The sequence below is a fragment of the Ahaetulla prasina genome, chromosome 2 (assembly GCF_028640845.1).
Source record: "Ahaetulla prasina isolate Xishuangbanna chromosome 2, ASM2864084v1, whole genome shotgun sequence".
NCBI lineage: Eukaryota > Metazoa > Chordata > Lepidosauria > Squamata > Colubridae > Ahaetulla > Ahaetulla prasina.
The window spans coordinates 202,079,631-202,107,193 of NC_080540.1; the positions used below are offsets into that span (position 1 = coordinate 202,079,631).

Genomic DNA, 27,563 nt, shown 5'->3' on the forward strand with positions numbered 1-27,563 from the left:
GGGCTGCAGCAGTAGTTGTATAGAGTTTTATGTTCCATCCCCCCTCGCCCCAGCTCAGAATTCTGAAATGAAATTCCAATAGTGCTGTTTAAATGAGCCGGATTAAGGTAAAGATCTAGGTAAGGAAAGGAAATTGATGATGATATGATGAAGATGATGAGGATAATAGTGATGATGATGATTTAAAGTTTTACCACCATCTGAGATTAAGTCATTAAGATTTACTAGAGTCTATTCCTTGCATTTAATGAAGGCGACTCTAATCCAATAAGAGCTTATGCCATAAGCAATTATGGTGATATCTAGGCAGAGTGTCAATTTGAAGCTGATGTGATTTAGGGCAGTTAATTATTTTATGAGGGTTGTGCATGAAAAAGAAAAAAAATAGCGAATTGGAGATCTGCTTTTAAGTGATGATTGATGTTGGATGGATTTGGCCAAGACTATTTTTCTTGCAGCGATTCCGTCTTTAAATTCTTCACTGAATTAACTTCAATGCAGAAAATCTAGTGTTACACTATTCCTGATTAGTGGCATCCATTAAAACATCGATACAGGAGAGTATAAAACCACTGATTTAAGAAAAAAGAACATAATGATGAAAAACAGCACACAGAGTAAGTATCAGTGTAAGCTGGTGACAGAGAAACATTTGGATGTAAAAATAGCCATTTATTTTGATTTACTTATTTATTTAAAAGATTTATATTGCCACCCATTTTAGACTTCATGACTCTGGGTGGCAGTTTCACACATGTCCATCAGATCATTGATGCTTAAGTGATGGATAGGTAGGAAGTTAATTATCACAGGAGGAATGTTCACATAAATTGAGGGAATAATGGGAGTATATGCATTTAGCTGAAGAAAAATAGATGACCCATGTTTGACATACAAGTAAAAGACTTTAAATTGTAAACAGATAAATCTCAATTTTTGTCTTGCTTTTCTTATCATGGTAGGGAAGATACAGCAGAGAAGAAAGTCTAGTTGCTCTTAGGATTTTCCAGAACATTTAAAATTGCTATTTAAGAACTTAGTAGGTTTGGGGTTTTGTTTTGTTTTGTTTTGTTTTGAGTTCCTAATATTTCTTGCCAAGATTTTGGGAGCAGTCAATTGTGCATATTATGTTGTTCTTTCACTCAAGATTGATGTCTCCAACTCAAGCCTTTGATGCATCCTTGTTGCATGCAAAGTCCCCATTCTGCTCAAAGGCCAGTAAATAGGAGGAATTAGTCTATTCTCCTTTTATTTTAAGTTCTTTTGACCCCTCTTGAGGCGTTTGAAGGAATCTACTGCAATTTTTGATTGACTTATAAAGCCATACCCTTGTAGAAAGGGCTGTCCAGAAAAAAATGTTGAATGTGGGAAATGAAGATACTTTGTAATCTTTGTGCTCATTATTGGGAAGATAGTAGCACACATGAATAAACTGGGCACCTCAGATGTAAAATATTTTTTACTTATATATTTGCATCCTGAATGGTTTCAATCAGTTACTTGTAGTTAAAGATACTTAGATGATGATGTTACCTTATTTCACATACTGGAGGTTTACCTCTGAAGAATATATAAAGCCTTATAAAATCTTATAAAGCCTTCCATCCTTTATAAGGTAGGTAAAATGAGGACCTTTATTTATTGTTGGGGGCAATAAAAAGTTGACTTTGTATATAATATACAAATGGATGAAGACTATTGCTTCATCCATTTAAGCCGCCCTGAGTCTTCGGAGAAGGGCGGGATATAAATTCAAAAAAAAATAAATTATTTTTTAGCATATGGCAAATACATGGTGTTCCTGATCCCAAGATCAGGATATTTGATCTGGGCAGGAAAAAGGCTAAGGTTGATGAGTTCCCACTCTGTGGGCACATGGTGTCAGATGAATATGAGCAATTGTCATCAGGAGCTCTAGAAGCTGCTCGTATCTGTGCCAACAAATACATGGTGAAGAGTTGTGGCAAGGACGGTTTTCACATCCGTGTGCGCCTGCACCCCTTCCATGTCATCCACATCAACAAAATTTATAATGGTTCAAATGTTAATATCCAGTCCACCCAGCCATTCAAGTACAGGGTGGTCTATGTTGAAAAAAATCAAACATTGGGCTGGTGTAAGCTCTTAATGGACATTCAGATACAGAGTGATGGATATTTTGTCGAGGAGCACCACAGTCACACTGAGCGGTAGAGGCAAGACCCCGCTTAAACAATGAGTCCTGGCAGACACCATGTTGGGTACGGATCCTGTTCAGAGTTGACTAGTGCTGGTGAGGAAGGTCAAAACCTGGCACTTTTTGTATAGGGTCATCTATGTAACTGCCTGTATCTGGGCATTCAGCAGCCCATTTGGCTTTCCATTGTGTGTTGATGTCAAAGTTGTTAGACAGCGGCTGAGTGAGTGCCAGAGAGGGCTTCCTGGATTTAAGCCTGCCAGTTGATCGATGAGGAAGGTCAGCGTGTAGAGGAAGAAGTGGGTTTCTCATAACGTTGTTATGCTCCTTCACTAAGGCTTCCTAGCCCTCGTAGAGCTGGTGGTGCAATGTGGCTCAAGACGGGGAACCAGCAAGTAGGAATAGATTTTATGCAACTACTTATGATCCTCATTGTATCATTTAATCTAGCCCCTCTGAAGAATGCTAGAAACTCTTGGGCTGCAAAATACAGTTGTTAACAATGGCTTATTTAAATCTTGAAAGTGGTAGGATTAATTATTATTAATACTTTATGGTTTTTATGGATTATGTGATTTTTATGGATTTCAAGAACCCAAATTTTGTGTAACAGAGAAGATTAGTTCAGACTTCTGATTATAAGCACTCATGCTCTTGATGCCTTGCAGCTGGCTGAAGTATTTATTTGGAAATAAGTTCTGTGGAGTTCAGTAGAAATTGTTCCTCAGTAAATGTGCATTCAAGTGGACCGTTAAATTGTGTTGCAGTGGGAACAACAGCTCTATAGCTATGATGGCAACAGTTTCATATAGGAAATGGTCTACCCATTTCTTTGCAGTGGGAGAAAACTTTGTTTCAGGGAATATTAAAGTACCTAAGAGTCTGAATCTGAGCTCTGGGACAGCAAAACCCCAGTTCAAATCCTCACCCATTCCCCACCTAAGTGCATTCACATGCCAAACTATATAGATAATGTTTTATTTTCTGGATTGGGATTTTGAATATACATATATTAGTTTAATATATGCATGTGATACAGAGGTGGGTTTCATCAGGTTCTGACCAGTTCTGGAGAACCAGTAGCAGAAATTTTGAGTAGTCCGGAGAACCGGTAGTAAAAATTCTGACTGGCCTCGCCCAGCTGATCGGGAGGAAATGGGGATTTTGCAGTAACCTTCCCCTAGATTGGCGAGGGAATGGAGATTTTACAGTATCCTTCCCTTGGAGTAGGGTGGGAATGGAGATTTTACAGTATCCTTCCCCTGCCACGCCCACCAAGCTATGCCACACCCACCAAGCCACGCCCACAGAACCGGTAGTAAAAAAAATTGAAACCCACCACTGATGTGATAAAACATTAATGTTGTGAAGACAGATGCTGCTGTTGCATACTAAAGAATGATTCATATTTTACTTTTTAAACCTTTTGAATTAACAGAATTCTCCCCCCCCCCTACTATTCCTGAGAGAAATTCAGCAGAGCTTTCAACTATCGATCAGCTTTCTGAAACTAATTTCATACATATTTATTTGACAGTGCTGTGTATTTTTTTGGCCAAGTTTACAGTATAGCACAATAAGCTTTAACTGCATTCTTTTAGATAAATATATATGGAGTTAATCTCATTCTTTTCAGAGCACTAATTTAAGATACTTTCCTACTTGGATCAATCTATTTCATTTAAATTATTGTATAATTCTGTTTGTTGGGATGTATAACGAGATCATGATCACTTTTACTATCACTAATGGCACAAACCCACTACTTGCTTTGAGCTAATGCCTTCTCTGCTATTTAGCAAATTATGTCCGGAAACAAATGTTTCAACTCATCAGAAGTTGATTTAACTATGTTTTTTTATTATCTCTTTTTAGGGGCACAATTGAAGCACGTTTTGTTTACATCTTTGTTCTTGGCATCATCTTCACGGGCACAAAAGATTTATTCAAATCTCTATTTTTTTCAACGGATACTAAGATCAAGTTTATAGGTTTATGGGAAATCTACGGTGGGCTGGTTCTGCTATCAGCTCTGTTGCTCAGACCTCATAATTTACCAGTTTTGGTCTTGTGCCTATTCATTCAAACCATGATGCGAAACTACATCTGGAAGCCACTGGAGTTTGATGCAGCTCAAGTTACTATCATGCATTATTGGTTTGGACAAGCATTTTTCTTTTTCCAGGTAAGCCAGGAATTTCAACTCTTTAGAAAAACCACATAGTCACGCATAAGTGAATTAAGGAGTTAGTTTCTAATATCAGTTCAGATAATGATTGCAAGACTTTAGATCTTTGTCAATAGCTAATATTACGAAAACACTTATTTTGGAGAAAAGAGTTGAACAAAAGTTAGTATTTCCAACGAATACAATAGTCATTCTCTTCACACTTCAGTACCCTTGGCAAGATGTTTTATTACCTCTAAAAGTTGTAGTTTATTTCAATAATTTTTATATATTCTCTCAGACGAAAGCATATAAACCATGAGCCTTCAGATACTGTTTTCTTTCTTTAACTAATCTCTAATGGAGTTTCACAATTGTCTTGTACTCCAAACATTTGTTGTGACCTAGGCTCACCTACCATACACTTAGTCTTAAAACAACCCTATTTTATTATAACAGCTGGAATGAAGTAATTCCTAGTCCAAATTAATTCCAAAACAAATCCTTCAGAAAAAGTCCTTGTGCTTTATTAATAACTTTTGTCTTCTTTGGCCCCCTTCCAAAGGCTTTTCTTGGCAAAGCCCCACAAAGTTCAGAAACAAGAGATGCCGACTAGAAACCAATGTAGCAACATTGTCTTCCTACAAAGAGCCCAAGAGCCGTTGCTGCTCTTTTAAGCCTTATGGGAGAGGCCAATCATCTCCTGGCCTTACACCCGAGTCATCCTTTTTGCTTTAGCTGCTCTTGCCTTCTGGCAGGTCTTCTCATGTGTGCACTAGTAACAGGTTCCTCCTGTTCCTCTGCCTCTCTCCTGTCCGCCTCTGGAGGCTCCGGTGTCCGTGCATTGCTCCCAGATGCCCCTGGCCCCATCTCTGGCCCCTGACACAGAACCCTCATCCAGGCCTTCCCCTGACTCCAGGACTGGCCCATTGTCCTCCTCAGCTTCCTCACTGTCCGACTCCGCTGCTAGCTCTGCGGGCTGCTGGCGGACCACAATAACATTCTAAATAAAATAACAAAGCCTTTGATGAAGATAAAATGTTTTAGATACATTTTTATTGGGGAAGGCCATGCTTAAAATATGTAGCACTTTAAATTGTGCCCAGGAACCAATTAAAGCCAGAGTAGTTGGTCTGATTTAGTGGTCTATAAGATATGGAAGGAATTATAAATAAAAGCTGAACATAAAAAGGGCAAAAATATTCATTTCTGTAGTCTGTAGTCTGGTATTTACTCTTTTACGATTTCAATCCATTTTTATATTTATAATTGTTTTAATGTCTTTATTTTTTACTGTATTGTAAGCCAACCAGTCACCTCAGACAGTGAAACGGGAAGCTTATAAATTTCATAAATGAATTAATTTGAGGGTCATTGTTCAGAGAAATAACAGATTTACCTATTTGAGATGAGATCATAGTCCTTCTGAAGGGGTGTAGACCAGGGGTGAAATCTAAAAATTTTCCCTACCGGTTCTGTGGGCGTGGCTTAATTGGTGGGCGTGGCTTGGTGGTCAGATGACTGGGTGGGCATGGCCAATAACAATAAATAATAAAAATAATAAACAAATATAAAAAACAATAGGTACCAAAAACCAATTTTCACACTTTACACACACACAACACAACACAACTGACTCACACACAGTGTAAAAGTAGTTGCCCTTCACACTTCACACAGCCACAAAAAGCTCAAAAACCAACTTTCACACTTTACACACACACAACACAACTGACACACACACACACACACACACAAAATGCCACATACAACTTTGTGAGATTTTGTGTGTTTGTGTAGTTAGAGTGAAACACTACAGAAACACACCAAATCTCAGAAAGCTGCACAAATATTTAATTTTATTATTTAATTTAATTTTATTTATATTTTTAAATTAGGGATCTCCAACCTTAGTTGGAGTTAAGTTAGTTAGTTAAGGTTTGTGGACTTAAATTCCCAGAGTTTCTCAGCCAGCAAAGCCAGCCAGCATTAGTTGCTCACTGAGGAAATAGATTAGCTAAGCAATTGATTCTGTCTGGTGCTGAAAGTGAAACTGCTTTTGGGCTGGGAAAAAAGCCATGCGGTTGATCAGTAATCAGGTAAGTGCCTTAGAATCTCTACTCTTACTTGTAAAAAACATGTTTTTTAAGGTTCTGCTGATGAAGAACTCAGGTGAGATCGCCAGAGAAGCCTTTAAAAAAAAATTTTTTTTTTAAGTTTAAAGGCTCTGCCGATCTCAGCTGACGGGCGGGATCCTCAAAGCCTTTTTTTTTACTTTTAAAGGCATGTTTTCGGCTGAAGAAAAACCTGCTTTTAAAAGTAAAAAAAACCCACCTCTGCTGATGGTGCGGCTCAGCAGAGGCAGGGGGGGCGGGGCCAGGGATTTTTGCTACCATATTGTGCGAGCCGGTCCGAATCGGGAGCATTTCACCCCTGGTGTAGACTATGAAATTAGACCTCTCTTTTGTTTCCTAAAGTAAGGAAACAGACAGAGCATTTTTTAAAATCAGGTTCACTTGAGAAGCCAACAGTTCTTGAAAGAAAATGATTTTAAAACTGCAGCACCTACATGGATAATCTCCACGCTAATGACTGAAATGTGTTTCGGAGGGCTGTTTTTGTATCTAGTCCAGAAATGTCAATTATGCAGAACTTTGCAACCAGACCAGTTTCTACGGGTAAAAAAGAAAACAACGAAAAAAAGGCATTTTATCCTGGTGCCAGTTTCTTTCATCTGAGATACAGAGTATTGTTAATTGCCTTTAAAGGCGTAGGTGCCTTGGATTTTGAGAATGGTCTCTGATTCCTTCTATCCCTCACTGAGGCCTGGTAAGAAAGTTCACCCATTATTGCCACAGACATGACTCATGGCAACTTAGAACAGTTTTTACATTAACTACTCCAACATTTTCGAGTGCAACCCTTGCTGAATTGAGAGGCATTAATAGTTCTGTTTGCTTTTTTTTTAAAAAAAAAGTCTTGAAAATGCATCTTTTTAGACAGTCCCTTAATAGTTGATCCCATTAATTCATTGTTAATATTCTGGCTTTTAACTTGAATTTATAATTTTAAGGCTCTCTTCTTTCTATTTTAAACCATCAAAGACTTGGTGGTGGTGTATAAAGATTGGTTATTTATTGTTTTACATCAGAAAAACCATTTTGAGTGCTATATTTTGCTTCAGGGTGTAATGTCTTTCAAGGCTAATAACACATGGATTATGTTGTAGTAATCTAAGAAATAATTAGCGCATGGAAAAATCTGGTCTTTAGAGAAAGTGCTGCTCTAACTAAAAAAGGCTGGAAGGACAATCCATTAGCTACTGCTGTTATGCTATTTAAAAAAAGCTTTTGTCTTTAAGTTGAAATTATTATTTCTCATAGCGCCTTTCCACATAGTCTGTGTTTATATTTAATTTCCAGCATTATCTAAATTGATATCTAAATGAAGACCGAAGACAGGCTGTAGATACAAATTATTGGATGATCAGTACTATCAGTACTATATCAGCCCTGGGATTTTAGACAAGAAGTGTTTTTATTGAAGCTTTTTTTAAAAAAAAAAGGCTTGCCACTTAGATTGACTAAAATTTATTATTTTTTTTCCATCTATAAGAATTTAAGAAATTAGGAAATCCTAAAATGAAAAAAATCATTTTCTGCAGTAGAAAATGTCAAAATGTGATATCTTTGGAATATATACCTAAATTGTTTCTAGATAACGATTTGCTAGTTTTACTAGTTAAAATTTTAAAACTAAAACACAATTTTATACTTTCTACCTCCCCATCAAATGAAGGAGTCTCTTTATATTTTATATTAGCTTTTATGATACATGATATATCATAATACATCACGTATCATAATGATACATTAATCTATACAGACTTATATTATCATATGGTATTTAATAACCTAATCTATTATTGACTTCTCCACAACTTTCCTTGGGGAACCTAATTAATGAACCAGATCTGTTTTGGTGGCAAATAAGAATCCTTTTAGAGGTGAAGATGAACACATCTAACTAATTAAAAAGCATTGTTTATATCCTTTCCTTCCTATTTTCTCCACTTAAGGGATAAAAATCTATAGTGTTAAAGTTGTATGAGACAGATCAACTAATGTAGGTTAAAGGAAAGAAACATGGATGGTAAAGAGGAGAAAAATGGTGGGGACTAGTCCAATTAGTGTGTTGCGAGTCTCTTCTGAGCCTTTAGTTTTGTCCTAATACTTTCCTTATTTTACTACATGTTGCAATCTGTAATTCTTTGATATCAAGTTCTAGCCTTATAAAATTTCAGTGTTTAGCATGAAGCTTTCCATCAGGCTTAAAGAATTCTTGTTTATGATCAGAATATTGATGTGAAGGGTTCCACTTTGTGATAATCTAGCACAGGGGTTTCCAACCTTGACAACTTTAAGCCTGGAGGACTTCAACTCTCAGAATTCTGGGAGTTGAAGTCTTCCAGGCTTAAAGTTGCCAAGGTTGGAGATCCCTGATCAAGCAGCGACTTTCCTGCTATGACAATGGTTCTCCGGCAAGGCATCCAGAATGGGTCTTTTTAACATAAAAGAACTTGGGTGCAAACATAACCACTGAGGTTGGTTACAGATGTTCTGCAACCTAATCTCACACAATTGTGTTTGAAATGTTTATGTAGTATTTTCTACACAATATTTTTTTTAAAATTGAAGTTGTAACTATAAGAACTAATACAAACTAAAATAGAGCAAAAAAGGAGAAGGAAAAAAAGAGATAAAAGAAAGAGCTAAAAGTGCAAAAGAAAACTAAGAGGTATGTAAAGAAAGAAGAAACATATAAAAAGAAATATATAAAGAAGTGATTTCCTATCTTCTTTACAGCAGATATAAATACAATATTATTTTTTCCATCTATAAGAATTTAAGAAATTAGGAAATCCTAAAATGAAAAAAATCATTTTCTGCAGTAGAAAATGTCAAAATGTGATATCTTTGGAATATATACCTAAATTGTTTCTAGATAACGATTTGCTAGTTTTACTAGTTAAAATTTTAAAACTAAAACACAATTTTATACTTTCTACCTCCCCATCAAATGAAGGAGTCTCTTTATATTTTATATTAGCTTTTATGATACATGATATATCATAATACATCACGTATCATAATGATACATTAATCTATACAGACTTATATTATCATATGGTATTTAATAACCTAATCTATTATTGACTTCTCCACAACTTTCCTTGGGGAACCTAATTAATGAACCAGATCTGTTTTGGTGGCAAATAAGAATCCTTTTAGAGGTGAAGATGAACACATCTAACTAATTAAAAAGCATTGTTTATATCCTTTCCTTCCTATTTTCTCCACTTAAGGGATAAAAATCTATAGTGTTAAAGTTGTATGAGACAGATCAACTAATGTAGGTTAAAGGAAAGAAACATGGATGGTAAAGAGGAGAAAAATGGTGGGGACTAGTCCAATTAGTGTGTTTCGAGTCTCTTCTGAGCCTTTAGTTTTGTCCTAATACTTTCCTTATTTTACTACATGTTGCAATCTGTAATTCTTTGATATCAAGTTCTAGCCTTATAAAATTTCAGTGTTTAGCATGAAGCTTTCCATCAGGCTTAAAGAATTCTTGTTTATGATCAGAATATTGATGTGAAGGGTTCCACTTTGTGATAATCTAGCACAGGGGTTTCCAACCTTGACAACTTTAAGCCTGGGGGACTTCAACTCTCAGAATTCTGGGAGTTGAAGTCCTCCAGGCTTAAAGTTGCCAAGGTTGGAGATCCCTGATCAACAGCGACTTTCCTGCTATGACAATGGTTCTCCGGCAAGGCATCCAGAATGGGTCTTTTTAACATAAAAGAACTTGGGTGCAAACATAACCACTGAGGTTGGTTACAGATGTTCTGCAACCTAATCTCACACAATTGTGTTTGAAATGTTTATGTAGTATTTTCTACACAATATTTTTTTTAAAATTGAAGTTGTAACTATAAGAACTAATACAAACTAAAATAGAGCAAAAAAGGAGAAGGAAAAAAAGAGATAAAAGAAAGAGCTAAAAGTGCAAAAGAAAACTAAGAGGTATGTAAAGAAAGAAGAAACATATAAAAAGAAATATATAAAGAAGTGATTTCCTATCTTCTTTACAGCAGATATAAATACAATATTATTTTTTTAACCTCTGTCTCTAGGATTACATCACAACTCTCTATAATCCTATTTAATCATCAGGAGCATAAATCACAAGTTCATTTTCTTCTTTTTTACACAAAAAGTCCATAAGGGATTTCCAGGCATCAATAAATGTAGACAATGTTTTTTCTGTAATCAAGACAGTTTAGCTATTCAGCAAGTTTTGTCATCTTTGCCAATCATTCCTTTATTGCAAAATCTTTCCATTGTTGGCATACAATAATCTTGTTGCAGTTATCATATATAAAAACAGTGTTCCATGGCTACTTTCTAACTGTTTATCCCAGGAGGACAAGTTCTGCTTTCAGTTGAATATTGATTAATGCTTAAAAACCTCTGAATCACTGTATATATTTGTGCCCAAAATTTTATAGCTTTTTTCCATATCCACCAAGTATGATAAAATGACATTTTTGTTCACATTTCCAACATCATTTTGATGTGCTTTCACACATTCTAGAGACGTTTTCTGGTGTCATATATCAACGTATAAAATTCTCTTTTAAGATTGTAACATAATGTACATTTCAGTCCTTTCAACCACATACAGTGTTTCCGCATTGTTCTATTGGTGAATCTTTGTTATTTCTTGTCTATAAAATGCTTGGGCTGAGAGCCAAAAAGATGTTTTCGGGCACTGCCTGGATTGTATCTTTCCATACCCTCGATGTCTAATACAATGATTTTTGAAATCTACATTAACATTGACTTTATTGTACCACCTTCATGCCATCCAAATCTCAGGTCATATTTTTTTTTAACTCTAAAAGTCTTTTATTTCTCAGCAACTCCCATTCTTTCATCCAAACCAAACAGTGAGCTACAAAATACAATTTCAGATCAGGTAGACCCAGTCCTCCTTTCCTTTGCACCTTGTAACATATTTGACTCATGCCTTTTTCTCTTGCCATTCAGATTTAGATAGACCTCTTTTCTTTTGCCATTGTTTAAATGGTATACCAGTTGTCAAAACAGGTATTGTATGAAACAAAAAGATCATTCTAGGCAAAACATGCATTTTTATCGCAGAGATCCAGTGACAATTGTAGTTTTTCCCATCTTAGCATGTCCTTTTTACTTTTATTCCATGGCTTAGCATAATTGTTTTGAAATAACATACAATTCATATTTGCCATAGTGATAAGCAAATATTTTATTTTTTTTCTCAATCTTAAAACCAGTTTTCTTCTTCAGTTCTATCTGACCTTTTGATTTCATTGCTTTTGTTAATATCTTTTTGCCTTTATTAATTTTAAAATCTTCTAGCATACAAATAAATTTAATTTTCCATTAATAACTTTTCAAAATCACCTTCAGCAGATGTTCTTACCTTATAAATTTTTCTTGTAATCTTGCAATTCTCTCGTCTTGTATTAATTCCAGCAGGGTATCCTTTTTGTATCTGACACGGTTTTGTTAATTAGCGCTTTCTGTGAATTGTAAAACGATCATAGAATCTTAGAGCTAGAAAGGACCTTGGAAGTCTTCTAGTCCATCCCCCTGACCAACATAGGACTCCTCGTACCATCTCAAACAAATGATTGTATGATTGTCCCTCTATTCATGAAATCTTCCAGCAGTGGAATACCTACAACTCTGGGAGGCAAGCTGTTCATTGCTTAATAGTTCTTACTGCAAGAAAATTCCTCTTGATTTCCAGGTTGGATTTCCCTTTGAAGACCTTCTTGTCCTATCCTCAAATGTTATATAAATCAACTCCTCTTCCCTCTGGCAGCAGCCTTTCAAGTATTGGAAGATTGTATTCTATCTCCCCTCAATCTTCTCTGTTTGTTGAGTTAAATATACCTTGCTAATTTAGCCGTTCTTCGTGGGATTTAGCCTCCACACCCCTTTACATCTTTGTTGCTCTTCTATGCATTCTTTCTAGGACTTCAGTATCTTTTTTGTTTTGTGGTGACCAGAACTGAATATATTCCAAATGTGGCCTCAGTAGTGCATGTCAGAGCAATACTATCATTTCCCATGATTTTGATGCTATTCCTCTCTTAATTCAGTCTAGGACACTGTTGGCTTTTTTTGGTACCTACGGAACCCTGCTGACTCGAACTTAAGTTGTGGTGCACAAGGACATCTAGGTTGCTCTCTTGGGAACTACTGTTGAGCCAAATACTGCCTATCCTGTACCGATGGATCTAGTTTTTCCTACCTAGGGGGAGGATTTTAGTTTTCTTAGCACTGAACTGCCTCTTGTTGTATAGTGCCCAATGCTCAAGTCTGTCAGATCCTTTTGATCTTACCCATTTAATAATAATATCTCCAAAAATATTTTCTTTAATACAATTCAAATTATCAAAGGCCTTCTCTGCATCTAAGGAAGTAGCTGTAGCTTGTTTTTCATTGTGTTGCTATAAATGGGCCACGCTGTGGCTCAGGCTGTAAGAAGCCTGTTATTAAATGCAGCTGCCTGCAATTACTGCAGGTTCTAGTCCCACCAGGCCCAAGGTTGACTCAGCCTTCCATCCTTTATAAGGTAGGTAAAATGAGGACCCAGATTGTTGGGGGGGCAATAAGTTGACTTTGTATATAAATATACAAATAGGATGAGACTATTGCCTTACACAATGTAAGCCGCCCTGAGTCTTCGGAGAAGGGCGGGATATAAATGTTAAAAAAAAAAAATACAAAATGTCCGACACATTTCTAGTATTAATCCTCAACTGTCTTTTAGGTAAAACACCCCATTGATCTTCATTGTGAATACATTCTTCAAAAGGATTTTCAACCTGTCAGCCAAAATCATTGTAAACAACTTGTGATCATTATTCAACAATGATATAAGTAGATAGTTTGTTGAAATCGTATCTTGGCCCTCTTTAAGTATTAATGCTATATTAGCTTCTTTCCAGCTGTCCAGCATCTTTCTTCTAGGTGAAATAGAATTCATCATATTTTGTAAATATTGTAAGAGTTCATCCTCAAAACATTTGTAATAAGAAGCTGTAAAGGTTTTTTTCTTAACTTCACAGACTTCATGGTCTGATTTTATGTCTCTGTAGCCTTTGGTAAATTTTGTTTCTTTAAATATTCATCCATATTCTCCAGGGAAATTTCTTGTCCTTTGTATAAATTAGAGTAATCTTGATAAAACATTTTTTGCATGTTCACATTATGTGTTACTACTTTATTTTCTTCTTGTAATTTTAATATCATTTTCTTTTCGTTTTTGTAATTTATATGCCAGCCATTTCCCTGGTTTGTTTGCAGACTCATTTATTTTTGTTTTGCATAATTCATTTTTATTTCCATTTTGCTTACTGTTATCATAGACAATTGTCACTGTAGAAGCTTACTTTGTTGGATAATACTTACGTTCTCTGGAAGCTTCTTTAACTTTTGTTTTTATCTCATCCCAAATAGCTTGTATTTTCTCTTGCCTCTTTTTTTTTAAAGTTCGCTAGTTCACTATTATGTTGTATAAAATATCATGAAAGCTTTACTTGCATCCTAAATCATCTTTATGGCTGTGTCTTTGTTGAGATGACACAATCAGCATGTCACCCATTTCCTTCAACAAATATGCACATTAATCTACACAAGCAAATATTTACGAATATTTGAAATCCTTCCCTGACCCTGTCTGATATTCACCCTGCTTCAGAATCAGGTAACAGGATTAGACCTTGAACTGCAAGCCACTCACCCTTCTGCATAATCACCTATCCAAGTCAATCCATATTTCTCAACCTCATCTCCAGCATAGATTGTCTGAGATCCATTCCCACTTTCGGTGGGCTCTCTGCAATGCATCTCACACCCTCAGAGCCACGCATGATGCCTTTAAACACTGGACACCTTACTTTGCTGGGTTCTCCCAATGTAAAAACTTCCCTGATTAAAATTCTTCCAAGCATACCTTCAAACGGGTTTGGAATTGGAGAAGCAAAAGGGAGGTGAAATGGCAATCCTGCAAAGTAGGATGTACAGATTATGAGTGATTGGACCATCTCTCCTCTCAGGCCTCTGATCCGAGTCACGGTCCCCAAATACTGTAGCTAAAACCTGGGTCACCTAAAGCTATGAAATCATTTTGAAGATACAACATAATTTTATCTCCATGTCATCAATAATACAGGGCATACTGGACTCCCAACAAAGCTTTGACACTTTGCTGAGCAGCCATGAACAACAGCTGAACCTGGGCTTGTATATGTTTGGCATTTTAGATTGCAAAGGCAAGACAAAAAAAAAAGGAGAGGCAGACATAGTGGAAATTAAAGCATGATATAAGAATATTTAGATAAACCTATACATGTGATCTTATTATATATTTATCCCTTCCTACTAGATCAGCTTGCTTGCCGCACTATCTTTGAGACATGATCAGTGAGTTTGGTTTACTGGACCTTAGATTCATGGGTGAGCCTGTTTCACTCAGGATCAGTTCAGCTTGTTCTAAAAGTTTTCTTAAAAGGTAAAGGTTCCCCTCGCATTTATGTGCTAGTCGTTCCCGACTCTAGGGGGCGGTGCTCATCTCCGTTTCAAAGCCAAAGAGCCAGCGCTGTCCAAAGACGTCTCCATGGTCATGTGGCCGGCATGACTAAATGCCAAAGGTGCATGGAACGCTGTTATCTTCCCACCAAAGGTGGTCCCTATTTTTCTACTTGCATTTTTTACATACTTTCGAACTGCCAGGTTGGCAGAAGCTGGGAAAAATAACGGGACCTCACTCCGTTGCACAGCACTAGGGATTCGAACCGCTGAACTGCTGACCTTTCGATCGACAAGTTCAGATTCTTAGCCACTGAGCCACCATGTTTTTAAAAAGTTTTTTAAAAAGTTTTCTTACAAAGACATTTTAAACGGTCTATAATCTCTTGAGGGGACAGCACATCTTGGAGGTTTTGTACATGTTTATGGGGGTATACCATTTACAAAAATAGCAAAAAACCTAGGATAGATAGTCATATTTGTGTTTACTAGCAGAAAGCTTACTCCAAATGGGAAAAAAAAATGGATGGATAGGATTAAGGATGATTGAGTGCTGAAAGAATGTGAGCTGAATAAAAAGGTAAGCAACCAGCATGAAGTAAATTCATGTGGGTTGGTCATATGAGAGTTGAATTTCAAAATAAATATATAAAAGATACACAAGGATCAAAAATAAGAGAAAGGCTGGAAAGTTCTGATAGCATCGAGGAGATAATTTCCTGAGAAAGAGAGATGCAAGTTTAACAGAGGGTGATGCGAAAATGGTGTTTGAATATGGTGGCAGAAGAAAAAGCTGTGGAACAATATGGAAATTAGCCACCATGTGCAAATAGGCGGTAATATACATTTTCTAACTACATACATAAAAATAAACGGTCTTGGTGTGAAGTAGCTGTAGATATGCCTGTGGAGATTCTCAATCATCCAGGTCATGTTTGTCCCAAAGGTGTTTTTCCAAAAGGCAATTGGATGTGCTTGGTTTTTTTTTTCTTCTTCTTTGAAAACATTTTTATTTTCATCCAAAAAGCTTCTTCAGTGGCTGAAGAAATTTTTTGGGATGAGAAGCAAAATATTTCCAAAGGAAAAAAAAAAAAAAGTCCAGTTGCCTTTTAGAAAAGAACCTTTGGGCTAGCTATTTTTTTCTTATCTTGTATCTTTAATTTCTTTGCCCTGCTATTTCTTAAGTTTCTTTTTATGCTTTGCATAACATTTTCACCCTGAAGAAGAATATGTATACGGATCTGTACGGTATGTATATTATCAAGTCCTTTCTAAATTGTAGCTAGAAACTGATGTGTGAAAAGCATATGGTCTCAGGGTTTTACTAAACACACACCGCTGCCCTGTTTATGCTGTAGGTGTTGTGGCTTGTACTTTATTTCTCCATGAAGACAAAAATGTGACACAGACTGTTATCTTAAGCTGGTAACTTGCAAAGAAAGGGGTGCATGATTTTTAAAGCCCCAAGGAGGTTTTGTGCTATCTTACTGTCAAGCTGTGAATCTCTCTATGTGTGTTTCTCTATGTGTGTATACAATTCAGGTAGCTTAGAAGCCAGACCCTTTGGGGGTGATTTGTGAATTTATTTATTTATTTATTTATTTTTGTCACAACATCATATAAAAAGGATTATATAGTATATGAACATATATATGAGTAAATATTAGGAGGTATAAGCATCAATATATATATAGGAAAAAACAAAACAAAAAAACAAAACAAAAAAACAACAACAATAGGACAGGAATGGTAGGCACGTTTGTGCGCTTATGCACGCCCCTTATGGTCCTCTTAGGAATGGAGTAAGGTCAATAGTAGAAAGTTTTTGGTTAAAGTTTTTAGGATTATGGGAAGAGACCACAGAGTCAGGTAAAGTATTCCAAGCACTGATGATTCTGTTACAGAAGTCATATTTTCTGCAATCTAGATTAAAGCGGTTAACATTAAGTTTAAATCTGTTGGTTGCTCTTGTATTGTTGCAATTAAAGCTGAAGTAGTCTTTAACAGGAAGGACATTACAATAGATGATTCTGTGAGTTAAACTTAGGTCTTGTCGAAGGCGACGGAGTTCCAAGTTTTCTAAGCCTAGGATTTCAAGTCTGGTGGGATAAGGTATTTTGTTGTTTTCAGAGGAATGGAAAACTCTTCTTGTAAAATATTTCTGGACACATTCAATTGTATTGATGTCAGAGATGTGGTGAGGGTTCCAAACAGGCGAGCTGTATTCTAGAATTGGTCTAGCAAATGTTTTATATGCTCTGGTTAGTAGTGTAGTGTTTTTGGAAAAGAAGCTACGCAGGATTAGGTTTACAACTCTTAGGGCCTTTTTTGCTATGCAGTTACAGTGGGCTTTGACACTTAGATCATTTGACATGAAAACTCCAAGGTCTTTAACGGGGTAATGTCCATCAAGTATGTACTTAGTGTTTGGGTTCTTTTTTCCAATATGTAAGACTGAGCATTTGCTGGTTGAGATCTGGAGTTGCCAAGTTTTAGACCAAGTGGTTAGATGATCAAGGTCTTTTTGGATGATAGATGCATTGTCTGTGGTGTTAAATACATCGTCAGCAAAGAGAACACAATTACTTGCGATATAATATAGTTCTCAAAGTAACAGGAAGAAAAATAGAATGCTGTTTTACCAAAATGTCATGTACTGTATTTTTTTTTTATTTCTACTGATCCAGAACCGTTTCTTCATTAAAAATTAATGTTTTTTTTCCTAATGCATGTTGAAAAATATATAATGCATTAAAGAAAGCACCCATCCACTTAAGCCCACTCTGATAGAAGATACAAGATACAAATTGGAGATCGATTTTCTGTGACAGCTGGTGTTTTGCAGTTACTCCTGTCCTCCTGATAGTTTATCTTTTTTGAAGACAAGATTTGTGTGTGTTCCTCAGTTTATAGGGTTGAAGGCTGATATGTTCCTGGAAATGGAATTGGCATGGTGTAGCTTTAATATTTAAAATGTAATATCTGAACAATATATCATTTACCCTCAAGCCTTTCTGCAAAATCAAATGGAGAACTAAAACTTCCTTCTTCCAATTTAAACATTTTCAGTCTTTAAATAAAACGAAATGCATAAAATATATATTGGCTTTTATTTAATACTAAACAGAATTACTTCCCTTAAAATAATAAAAAAAACACTGATATCTAATACTGTTTTCTGTCTTCGTTGATGGCTGGTTTTCCACAGAGAGTGAGGTAACGATTGAAGAGTTGTTTTCATAGTTTCCTTTGCCATCCTGTAGTACTAAGCATGAACAGCTCCACAATCATCCTTAAGATTCTCCTTTGTGTCTTTACCTATAATCTTCAATCTTCCATTTTGTGAGCCAGTTGCAATAGAAATGAAGAGAATAATTGTTCAAGGTTGAGATAGACATGACATCAAGATAGTTTGGAACCAAATTCTCTTAATACCTCTGAACTGTTGTTTATTGAATCCATAACTGTGGGATGGGCAACTTTTTCGAGACTAGGGGCAGCATTTTGAAGGAAGGGTCCTGGCAGCATTTTGCAGCCAAAAAAAAAAAAAAAAAAGATCAAATATCAGAATAACAAAGACTCTAATAAAAGGTATGCTACCTGCTCTCACAATTGGCATATAAATGGCATCCGTACTAATGATATTGTTAAGGACTTTAAAAATATAGGGTTTTTTCCCCTATAGCTAGGAAGAAACAAAAGAAAATATGTAATCGCTGAGCTCAAAATCCTTCTAATGCAGGGGTGTCAAACTTGATTTCATTGAGGGCCGCATCAGGGTTGTGTTTGATCTCGGGGGCGGGGGGGGGAGCAGGGTTGAGTGTGGCCAGGGTGGGCGTGGCCAACTTCGTATCACTCGTGTCAGAGGCGCCTGTGGTGACCTGAGTGCTCTGCCAGCAAAAACGGGCTCCCAATCTCTGTTTTCGGCTGGGACGGCCTCCTGCAACCCTCTGCCAGCGAAAAACGGAACTCGGGAGGGTGCTGGCAGAGGGTTGCAGAAGGCTGTCCCAGCCGATTGGGAGCCCATTTTTGCTGGCAGAGACACCACTGTTTCCAAGGCAGCCCCACAGGCTAGATCTAAGCACCCCACGGGCCGAATCCGAGCCACAGGCCTTGAGTTTGAAACCGCTGCTCTAATGCATATCTTGGTGGCAATAATTTTGTTCTGGCTGCAGTAAAATTATGTAGGATTATGAGGTGACTTTTACCCTGTGGATTACAGTCCGGTCCTTAACATCAACAGTAATACAAAGACTCTTTAGCTAATTGAATCCAAATCTTAACAATTATGCTTTGCATTCCCCAGAATGCATCAAATTCACTTCCACTTTTGGAACCTACCTTCCTCACCCCCCCCACCCCTTAGGGGATCATATGAGGTTTTGCAAATTAAAGTACTGACTGAAATTAATCTTTTGAGAAGGAACGTTGGCCCACCTAATCCTAGATGATAAAATTGTTTCATCTCAAAAGAAAAGCACAATCGTAGCCTTACATTGTTGTGGTGTCTAATCCCAGTTCTTGGTGATCCTGGGATTTGAGAGAGCCACCTTAGAGATAAAGGATTGACCAGAGGAATAAAAAAGTAAGCTGCTTATTATTATAATGGTGGCTTCTGTGGTTCAGTTTTAACATCTAGCTACTTGAATGGCTTCCTCTTTGTCTCATATAAAAGAACTTTCTCATTGGCTAGCCATCCTTGGCTCTAGAGAGAATATTTAATAATATTTGGTCTGAAATTTCCCAGCACCCGCCCCCCCCCCCCATGAAGCAGTTAAGACAAGTGCTGCGTACTGTATATGTTGCTGTGCTACTCTCTGCATTGAGTCTGAATTAATAAGTCTCTTGCTGGCTCACATTTTAGCTCATCCAGAAGATTGAATGCTTTCTTTTTCGCTATGGATTGATCTCCAGACATATAAAAAAAAAAATGCTGGCCTGTTTTGTGCATTTGTGAATGCTGTAAGAGGGCTCTGTTGGAACATTGGAAATGTTTATTTGTTGACTTTTTCCTGTTTTCCTGTTTAGTCCTACTTTATTATTCATTGTATTAATTGTCTGATTCTTGTACTCTTCATTTGCTTTTTTACCAATTCTATTGGATTTTGCCTTTCATTGTATATAAACTAATAGGAATAAGCAGTGGTGGGATTCAAGTAATTTAACAACCGGTTCTCTGCCCTAATGATTTCTTCCAACAACCAGTTTGCCAAACTGCTCAGAAAGTTAACAACCGATTCTCCCAAAGTGGTGCGAAATGGCTGAATCCCACCACTGGGAATAAATCTTTTGCCTATTGTAATTCTTACACACACACACACACACCCAAGCAATCTTTATTGCAGAAGTTTCTGGAGGTCAGAGGGTTAAAGAAAGTTTTATCAGAATTAGGATCTGATTGAGTTCCCACACTTCCGTTTTCCTGTCTTTTTTCCTTCCCATAAATGATTGTAGATGCTTTTACCTTACTGGGTTGTTGAACTCTACAGTATATTGATTGATTTCTCTTTTGTTCACTGTCCCCCTTGTCTTTTCCAGGGTAATTCAAATGGCATTGCTTCTGTGGATGTTTCAGCTGGCTTTGTTGGACTAACCGACTACGTAGAGATTCCTGCCATTTTTCTTACTGCACTTGCAACATACTCGGGGCCTCTGCTATGGGCCATTCATTTGCTGTGTTATTTGAGTTCTGAAGTGGACAGGTAAACTTTTTATGCCATTAATTAATTAATTAATTAATTAATTAATTTTCATACGGCCGCCTATCTTAAGCAAGATAATCCTCGATGGCTCTCAGTAACATTAAATAAAAGCAGAATGAATAAAACTTAGCCAACCCCATGACAACAGCGCATATCCCAAGTGTAGTACTGCAACATCATATAGACTCTCCATGCTCTTTCATTTGCTGGACTCATTTCTGCCCTCCTGTGAAACCTGTATAAAGGAGCCAGGGTTCACCACCTTCCAAAAGCCTAACAGGTCAAGGGCTTATAAAGAGGGCATATACAGAACATTGGCCCGTATATTAAATCCTACCATTTCTGAATGCTGAGAGTTAACAGGTGCATGTTTCTGTGAGCTAGCCAGGTAAGAGGTGCCTTAAAAGATAGGTTTTTACGTGCCTGATCTCAACCATGTTTTGGATGAGATAATAAGTCACAAGAGTCATGGTGTGAGTTGGGCGGCTTTACAACCTTGTTTAATAAAAATAAATAAATCAGTGGCTTGGGGAGAAGAATTGGCAGTAAACAGGAAGACTCTGCCCATTGATTGATTTCTTTCTTTCTTTCTTTTTAAGAATCTGTCCAGGAAAGACTCTTCCAGACAAATGATTTGAGGAAATGGGAATTTGTATAGAAGAAAATTGGTTGGCAGGGGAATATTCCTGCTTACTGATTCTCTTCCTTGAAATGTTCTCTCAGGCCCCTATCTTAGCATCCCAAGTAACTTGCTGATGGCAAAGGAGGAGGACTCAATAGAAGGAATCTGGGGATATTTAAGCTCTATACCAATTTGCCAGAGTCTTTCAAGCAATGGGGCCCAGTTAGCTATTCTATTCCCTTGGCTGCTTTCCTCTGGAAAAGCAGTGGGGAATGGAGATACTGCAGTGGCATCAGCTATAATTTTTCACATTCAGTTCAGATAGATACAGATACGAAGGATTTACAGCTAAATCTAAGTTTGATAATGCTGATGTCAAAGCCTTCTCATCAAAAATATTTTGCTTTAAGTTCTTTTATTCGGGGACGGGAAAAGGTGTGCATATAAACCAAATAAAATTGGCTGTATTAAGAGAAAAAAAAAGATACTGATTTTATTTCACCCTGAGACCAGGGATATCTTTACTATGATGAACGAAAGGGGTGTGTGTATATATACAATTTTAAAATATTTTTTGATCTTTGCTCTTGAAGCGGTACAGTACCAGCTCTATTTATTTGAAGATAACGCTGTTCATCTGCACAGCATGTGGCACGACTGCGGTGCAATCTTACACCTACTTTTCTGACTTACTGTATTCAGCAGAATGTACTTTATTTCTTGAGATTTCCATTTGAGTAGAAAGTGAAGTTATTTACATAATTTATATATGCACTTTCAGCATAAATTTAAATTTCCAGTGCAGCTATCCAACTAGTCAGAAGCAATAAAGGCTCTAAAAGAACATTTTATAAAAAAAATCAAATCCTAATAAGTAACAAAGAAAGCAGTTCTTATATAATGTTTTTCAAAAACTTACAGATGTGAAAAATCTGAGCCACTGTAGAGGTGTTATCCTTGATGCCTAAATTATGGTAATCACACTATCAGGCAAGTCTTTCTTGGAAGACATTCTACAAAGTGTACTACTAAAGTAGTAGTACTTTGCCCAGCTTCACTTGGTGTGTCACCTATGCTTTTTCTTGAATGAGAAGATCTTGCAATAGTAACTCATGCTTTCATTGCCATCTACCTTGATTACTGCAGTGCTCTTCACATGGGGCTGCCTTTAAAAGCCATCTGAGGCTTCAACTGGTACAGAATACAGCAAACCAGATGCTCGCCAGCCGTTATTGCTAGGAGCATGATATCTCTAAGGTGTAATCTGATATCTCTAAGGTGTAAACTGATCAAGGAAAGAAGCAACTTAGAACTAAGGAGAAATTTCCTGACAGTTAGAACAATTAATAAGTGGAACGACTTGCCTTCAGAAGTTGTGAATGCTCCAACACTGGAAATTTTTAAGAAAATGTTGGATAACCATCTGACTGAGATGGTGTAGGGTTTCCTGCCTGGGCAGGGGGTTGGACTAGAAGGCCTCCAAGGTCCCTTCCAACTCTGATGTTATGTTATGTTATGTTATGTTATGTTATGTTATGTTATGTTATGTTATGTTATGTAATGTAAGCTCTACATTGGTCACCAGTAGCTTTTGGATGAAATTTAAAGTGCTGGTGTTGACCTATAAAATGGCATGGTGCTAGGCCATCTGTAGAACCACATTTCCTGACTGAAGGAACTATTAAAACTGTTAAAAATTTCACAGGGAGAAGCAGCTGATTGTTCTCTACAGTTAGAGTTGTGGTGGTGCAGTGGTTGGAATGTAGTATTGCAGGCTGACTCTGCCCACTATCAAGAGTTCAATCCTGACCGGCTCAAGTTTAACTCAGTCTTCCATCCTTCCAAAGTCGGTAAAATGAGGACCCAGATGGTTGGGGGAAATATGCTGACTCTGTAAACCACTTAGAGAGGGCTTTAACACTCTATGAAGTGATACATACATCTTAAGCGCTATTGCTATTGCGACTTTCTGGAGGTCAAATTGAGCAATGACAGGAAATGTGGTTTCTCGGTGATAGCCCCTAGCTGTGGAAAGATCTGTTTTACTCCCATTCAATAGATGATTAGATTTGATTTGATCCAGTTCGATTAGATTAGGTTACAGATATTTGCAAATGGTTAAAGACCTGATTGTTCTCCCAGGTCTTAGATTAGGAGGGTGATTTAAAAAAATTTGTTTGGTCTTTTCATATTATGGAGTTGGTTTTCTAATGGTTGTATTCTTTTCTTTGCTATATGCTGTTCTAAATTCTCTTTTAACTGTAAACTCTCCAGACTGGTTGCGAAGTTGGAATCCCTCTGAAACCCAATTAAATAAAGAATAAGTTCCCCATACAAAAGTTGCATCATAATGAATGCTATTGAAAAATCCTACAGAATGTACAGGGTTGTCTTTCCCCTTTTCCTTGGAAGGGAGCTTCCCTCAGGGCAACCAAGGGCAACTTGTTTTCAGATCCAGGCTACAATCCAGACTGAATTGTGTAGGACACTTCCGCACCAACAGCATTTTAAATCTCCAGATCCTTGGAATTGTACTCATGCCCTAACTGTTGATGTCAAGAGTTTAGCCAGCATGCCCTTCCACTCTCTCTAGCTGGCTAATGGAGCCTGCAAAAATCCTCCCTCTTTTGTTGTTGTCTTACTACAAGAAAACGAAAGGGCGAAACTCCTCACATCCACCAGCAAAGAAGATAGGAGAACATAGCCTTGCCTATAAGAATGTTGGGTAGATGAAGCAAATCCGGCTCAATTCCATTCATGGGAAACTATCCACCATTCCATAGCTCTGGACAAAACACTGGAATATAGTTTTAAATGGTTGCCTCTGGAATAGTACCTGAACTGGAAGTTCACACTCAGACTTCCCCAAGACCAGTGGTATCATGGGGATCCAGAATTGGTGCAATTTTTATGAGTGAAAAATGCCTTGGATAACCTTGTAAACAAGCCCCTGTGTTAATCATATACTAGCTATATCTACTGGTTTTATTTTCTACTTTCAAAAAACAAGTGTCAGTGGTTCACGTAATGCACCCATAGAAAGCAGAATTCCGAGGCAGGTACATTCTTCAAAGAACATTCAAATTTATTGGATACATCATATTGGCACAACTGGTGAAAACCGATTGAAAATTCCCATAGTTTTCACCTAATTAAAAGAAAGTTTTCCCCCTTTCTCCAAGTCATCAGTCAAATTGTCCAATAGAGGTGCTGGCCAGTTGCTTGGTTACTTTGCTCTTCCTCTCCCAGCCACCTATTGAAACAACCTTGATTCCCACAAGAAAACCTTTTGATTTGACTGCAAAACCTCAGTTATCTATTTCCCTCCCCCTCCCATCTAGTGGCCCCACCCTGAAGCCTCAAAGATGGCCGCAGCCAGGTTCACTTCAGGGTTGACAACAAGAGTGTAGGATTTCACTTGAATTACTGCAGATCAAAATGGCTCCCTTTTTTCTTATAATACCCGACACCCCCCACTCCCCAAAAAACACACCCTAGAATTTTCACTTTATGGCTGATAGGAAATAATTTTTATTTTAGGCTTACAGCAACTTTTTCCTGTTCATATGGTTCCCATTAAATCTCATGGCTTGTACGTCTAGCGACACACGGTTTGGTTTACCGAAACTCTTTGGTATTTCATCTTTGCATACATATTGGACACCTACTGTGCATCAGGAAGATTGCCTATGTGCCTGTAATACTGTTTTGCATTACAAAACCTGCAGCATTCTCTCCCCCTCCTCCAGCCTTTTGTTAAATTTAATAAGCTGTTTTCTGGGCAGTGTGCAATTCCAGTTTTAGCTGCAAAGTCTGCATATGAATGTCCTGCCAGAAGCTGTGGTGTCACAGTCCCATAGCAGTCACCACCATGGAATCACGAAATATTTATTCATGATGGTGTCAGTGCTTCCCATATAGATGAGCATGTGCAGGATCTCATTAGCTCATTTAGGTTCAGCACTAGGCTAAAATTGTCAGGAGAGGAAACTTGAATACAGTCTTGAAAAGGCTTTGTTTCAGGTATCAAATTACAGCATCTCTCTCCCTCTCTCCCCCTCTCCCCTCCCTCCCACCTCTCTCTCCATGAACTGCTGTACATACTTGTTATCTCTGCCTAGTTTGTAACACGCATCTATATTCAGATGCCTTTGTGCTAGTTAATACATGTATTAATTATATTGCAACCTGAGTGGACCTCCTAGTGCAGGGGTGTCAAACTCTATTTCATTGAGGGCCGCATCAGGGTTGCGTTTGACCTTAGGGGAGGGGGCGGGGCCAGCTTGACATCATTCGTGTCGGGGCGCCTGTGGCACTCTGCTAGCGAAAACGGGCTTCCGAGCTCCATTTTTGGCTCCGATGGCCTCCTGCAACTCTCTGCCAATGAAAATGGAGCTCTGTTTTTGCTGGCAGAGAATTGAGGCTGGTCCTTCACTGTTTCCAGATCAGCCCTGTGGGCCAGATTTAAGTACCTTATCTTTGACACCTCTGTCCTATAGTGTGTTTTGCAGCTGGTAAATGGTGATGAGCTCTACAAATGTAGGTGAGAATTGAAGGGCTGAAGTCATTGTTTTTATGAACTGTTCATTCAGAGTATATTGATGGCAGAGCAGGGAAGAGTATGAACAGCTTATATGTTCTCAGCCTTTGAAGAGCCAGTTGGCAGCAGACCAGAGCCCAGCAGAGAACCAAACAGTGGAAGCTGAATAGGGAAAGCTTTGTGCCAGCTTAGATGGTCAAGTTCATGATGAGTTAGCCTTCATTAAGGAAATAGGATGGATGTATCTGTGCCAATTCTACTGAGGGTTTTTGCTCTCGTGACCTTCTTGAAGTTCTTATGGTCTTTTTCGACTTTCCCAGATTGGCCTTGAGTATTAATTAAAAATCTTATCCAGTAACCTTGCACAAAATCTCCCTGGTGGTATGTGCAGAATAACGCGATTCACCACAGCCTTGAAGTTTAAATTCCAGTGCTGCTATATTTAAAGGGCTTAGGTGAATGGGGAAAATGTGCATCTGACTTTTTATGCAAATAATCAAAATGGCTTCATAAATGTTAACTTGCCTTGCACCATCCCTAAAAAGGATTTGTTTTGTATAGCAAAATATGTTGGAAGGAGTGCCAGACCAGGACAGCCTGAAGAGGGTAAGACAAAACCTGGAGGTGTAGAGTACTGTTAGTTCTGTAGATCAGAATTCCCCAACATTTCCGGCTTTGCAGACCGGTGGGGGAGGAGAGGGGATGGTTCCGCGTGAATGGCGGGTAGGCACGTGAGCAGCTCCATTTGTGCAAGTGGCGGGCAAGCACACATACCCTTGTGCAAATGGAGCACACATACAAGTGGGGATGTATGCGTACGTACGTGCTCGCTTGTCGCTTCCACAGCCCGGTTCTGAATGGCTCATGGCCCTGTAATGGGCCACTGCCCGGGGGTTGGGAAACTTTGCTGTAGATAGACTTTTTTTAAAAAAAAAAAAAGGTTGGGGTGAATCAAAGAAGCCATTGTCATAAAGTGTCACATTCCAAACGTTAACATTTTCTTCATTTACAGTTTTCAAAATCAATTTGGGATAGTTTTAAAGTCTAAATCAGGAATCCTCAGCCCTGAAATTGGAACCGGGCCACACAAGTCACGGGCAAGCACGCGTGTGCTTGCAGCTCCATTTGCGCAAACGGAGCTGCACAGGCGTGCATGCCTGCCCCCTCGCATAGAACCATCCCTTCTCCCTTCCCCACCCCCCACCGGTCCGCCAAGATGGAAAAGTTGAAGACTGCTGGTCTATATGATTGCTTTTTGATATAATTACTTCTCCCAGATTATCCTAAGACAGAGATAGCCATCAGCCAGTCCTCTCAGAGGGGATGGCAATGCTTTTGCGTCATTAATTTGATCAGGGAAAGTGTGGTCGTGTGAAAAACATTGGGAAGAGTTTGCTTCACTCTGTGGTGTGGAGGGTCATCTGTCACATAGGAGTGATGTATCTGTTGTATCTAGGCGTCCAACCATTAAGAAATAAATCCTTATCTAGTCTTGCAGTAAGGATAGCTGGAAGACTAACCGAACATTATTTATGACTAGGATTTCTCTGCCACCGCACTCTAAAATGGTGCGAGCACTGTACAAGATATAATGCATTTTTTAAAAAAGCGATAAACCAAACATTACACGAGGAGAGTGATACACGAGGAGAGAGGGAGATGCCCTCTAATGGCCTCCCTTATGTAGACAGCAGCAATAACCTTGCTGACCCA

At 37.9% G+C, this 27,563-nt stretch overlaps 2 protein-coding genes across 9 annotated transcripts in view; both read left to right on the top strand.

Moving 5' to 3' along the window:
• Positions 1 to 27,563, top strand: part of PIGG (phosphatidylinositol glycan anchor biosynthesis class G) — a 185,511-nt gene that overhangs the window by 49,467 nt on the left and 108,481 nt on the right. For all 8 annotated transcript variants that reach the window (XM_058166479.1, XM_058166480.1, XM_058166487.1 and 5 more), the window contains 2 exons: positions 4,052 to 4,361; positions 20,525 to 20,688. In XM_058166479.1, coding sequence (XP_058022462.1) covers positions 4,052 to 4,361; positions 20,525 to 20,688 — 474 coding nt within the window. The remainder of the gene's footprint in view (positions 1 to 4,051; positions 4,362 to 20,524; positions 20,689 to 27,563) is intronic.
• On the top strand, positions 1,753 to 2,890 carry LOC131193589 (large ribosomal subunit protein uL16-like; the record flags this gene model as incomplete). Its single annotated transcript, XM_058173928.1, has 2 exons — positions 1,753 to 2,072; positions 2,845 to 2,890. Coding segments are annotated over 2 exons (366 nt in total), but the record flags the coding sequence as incomplete, so codon positions are not given.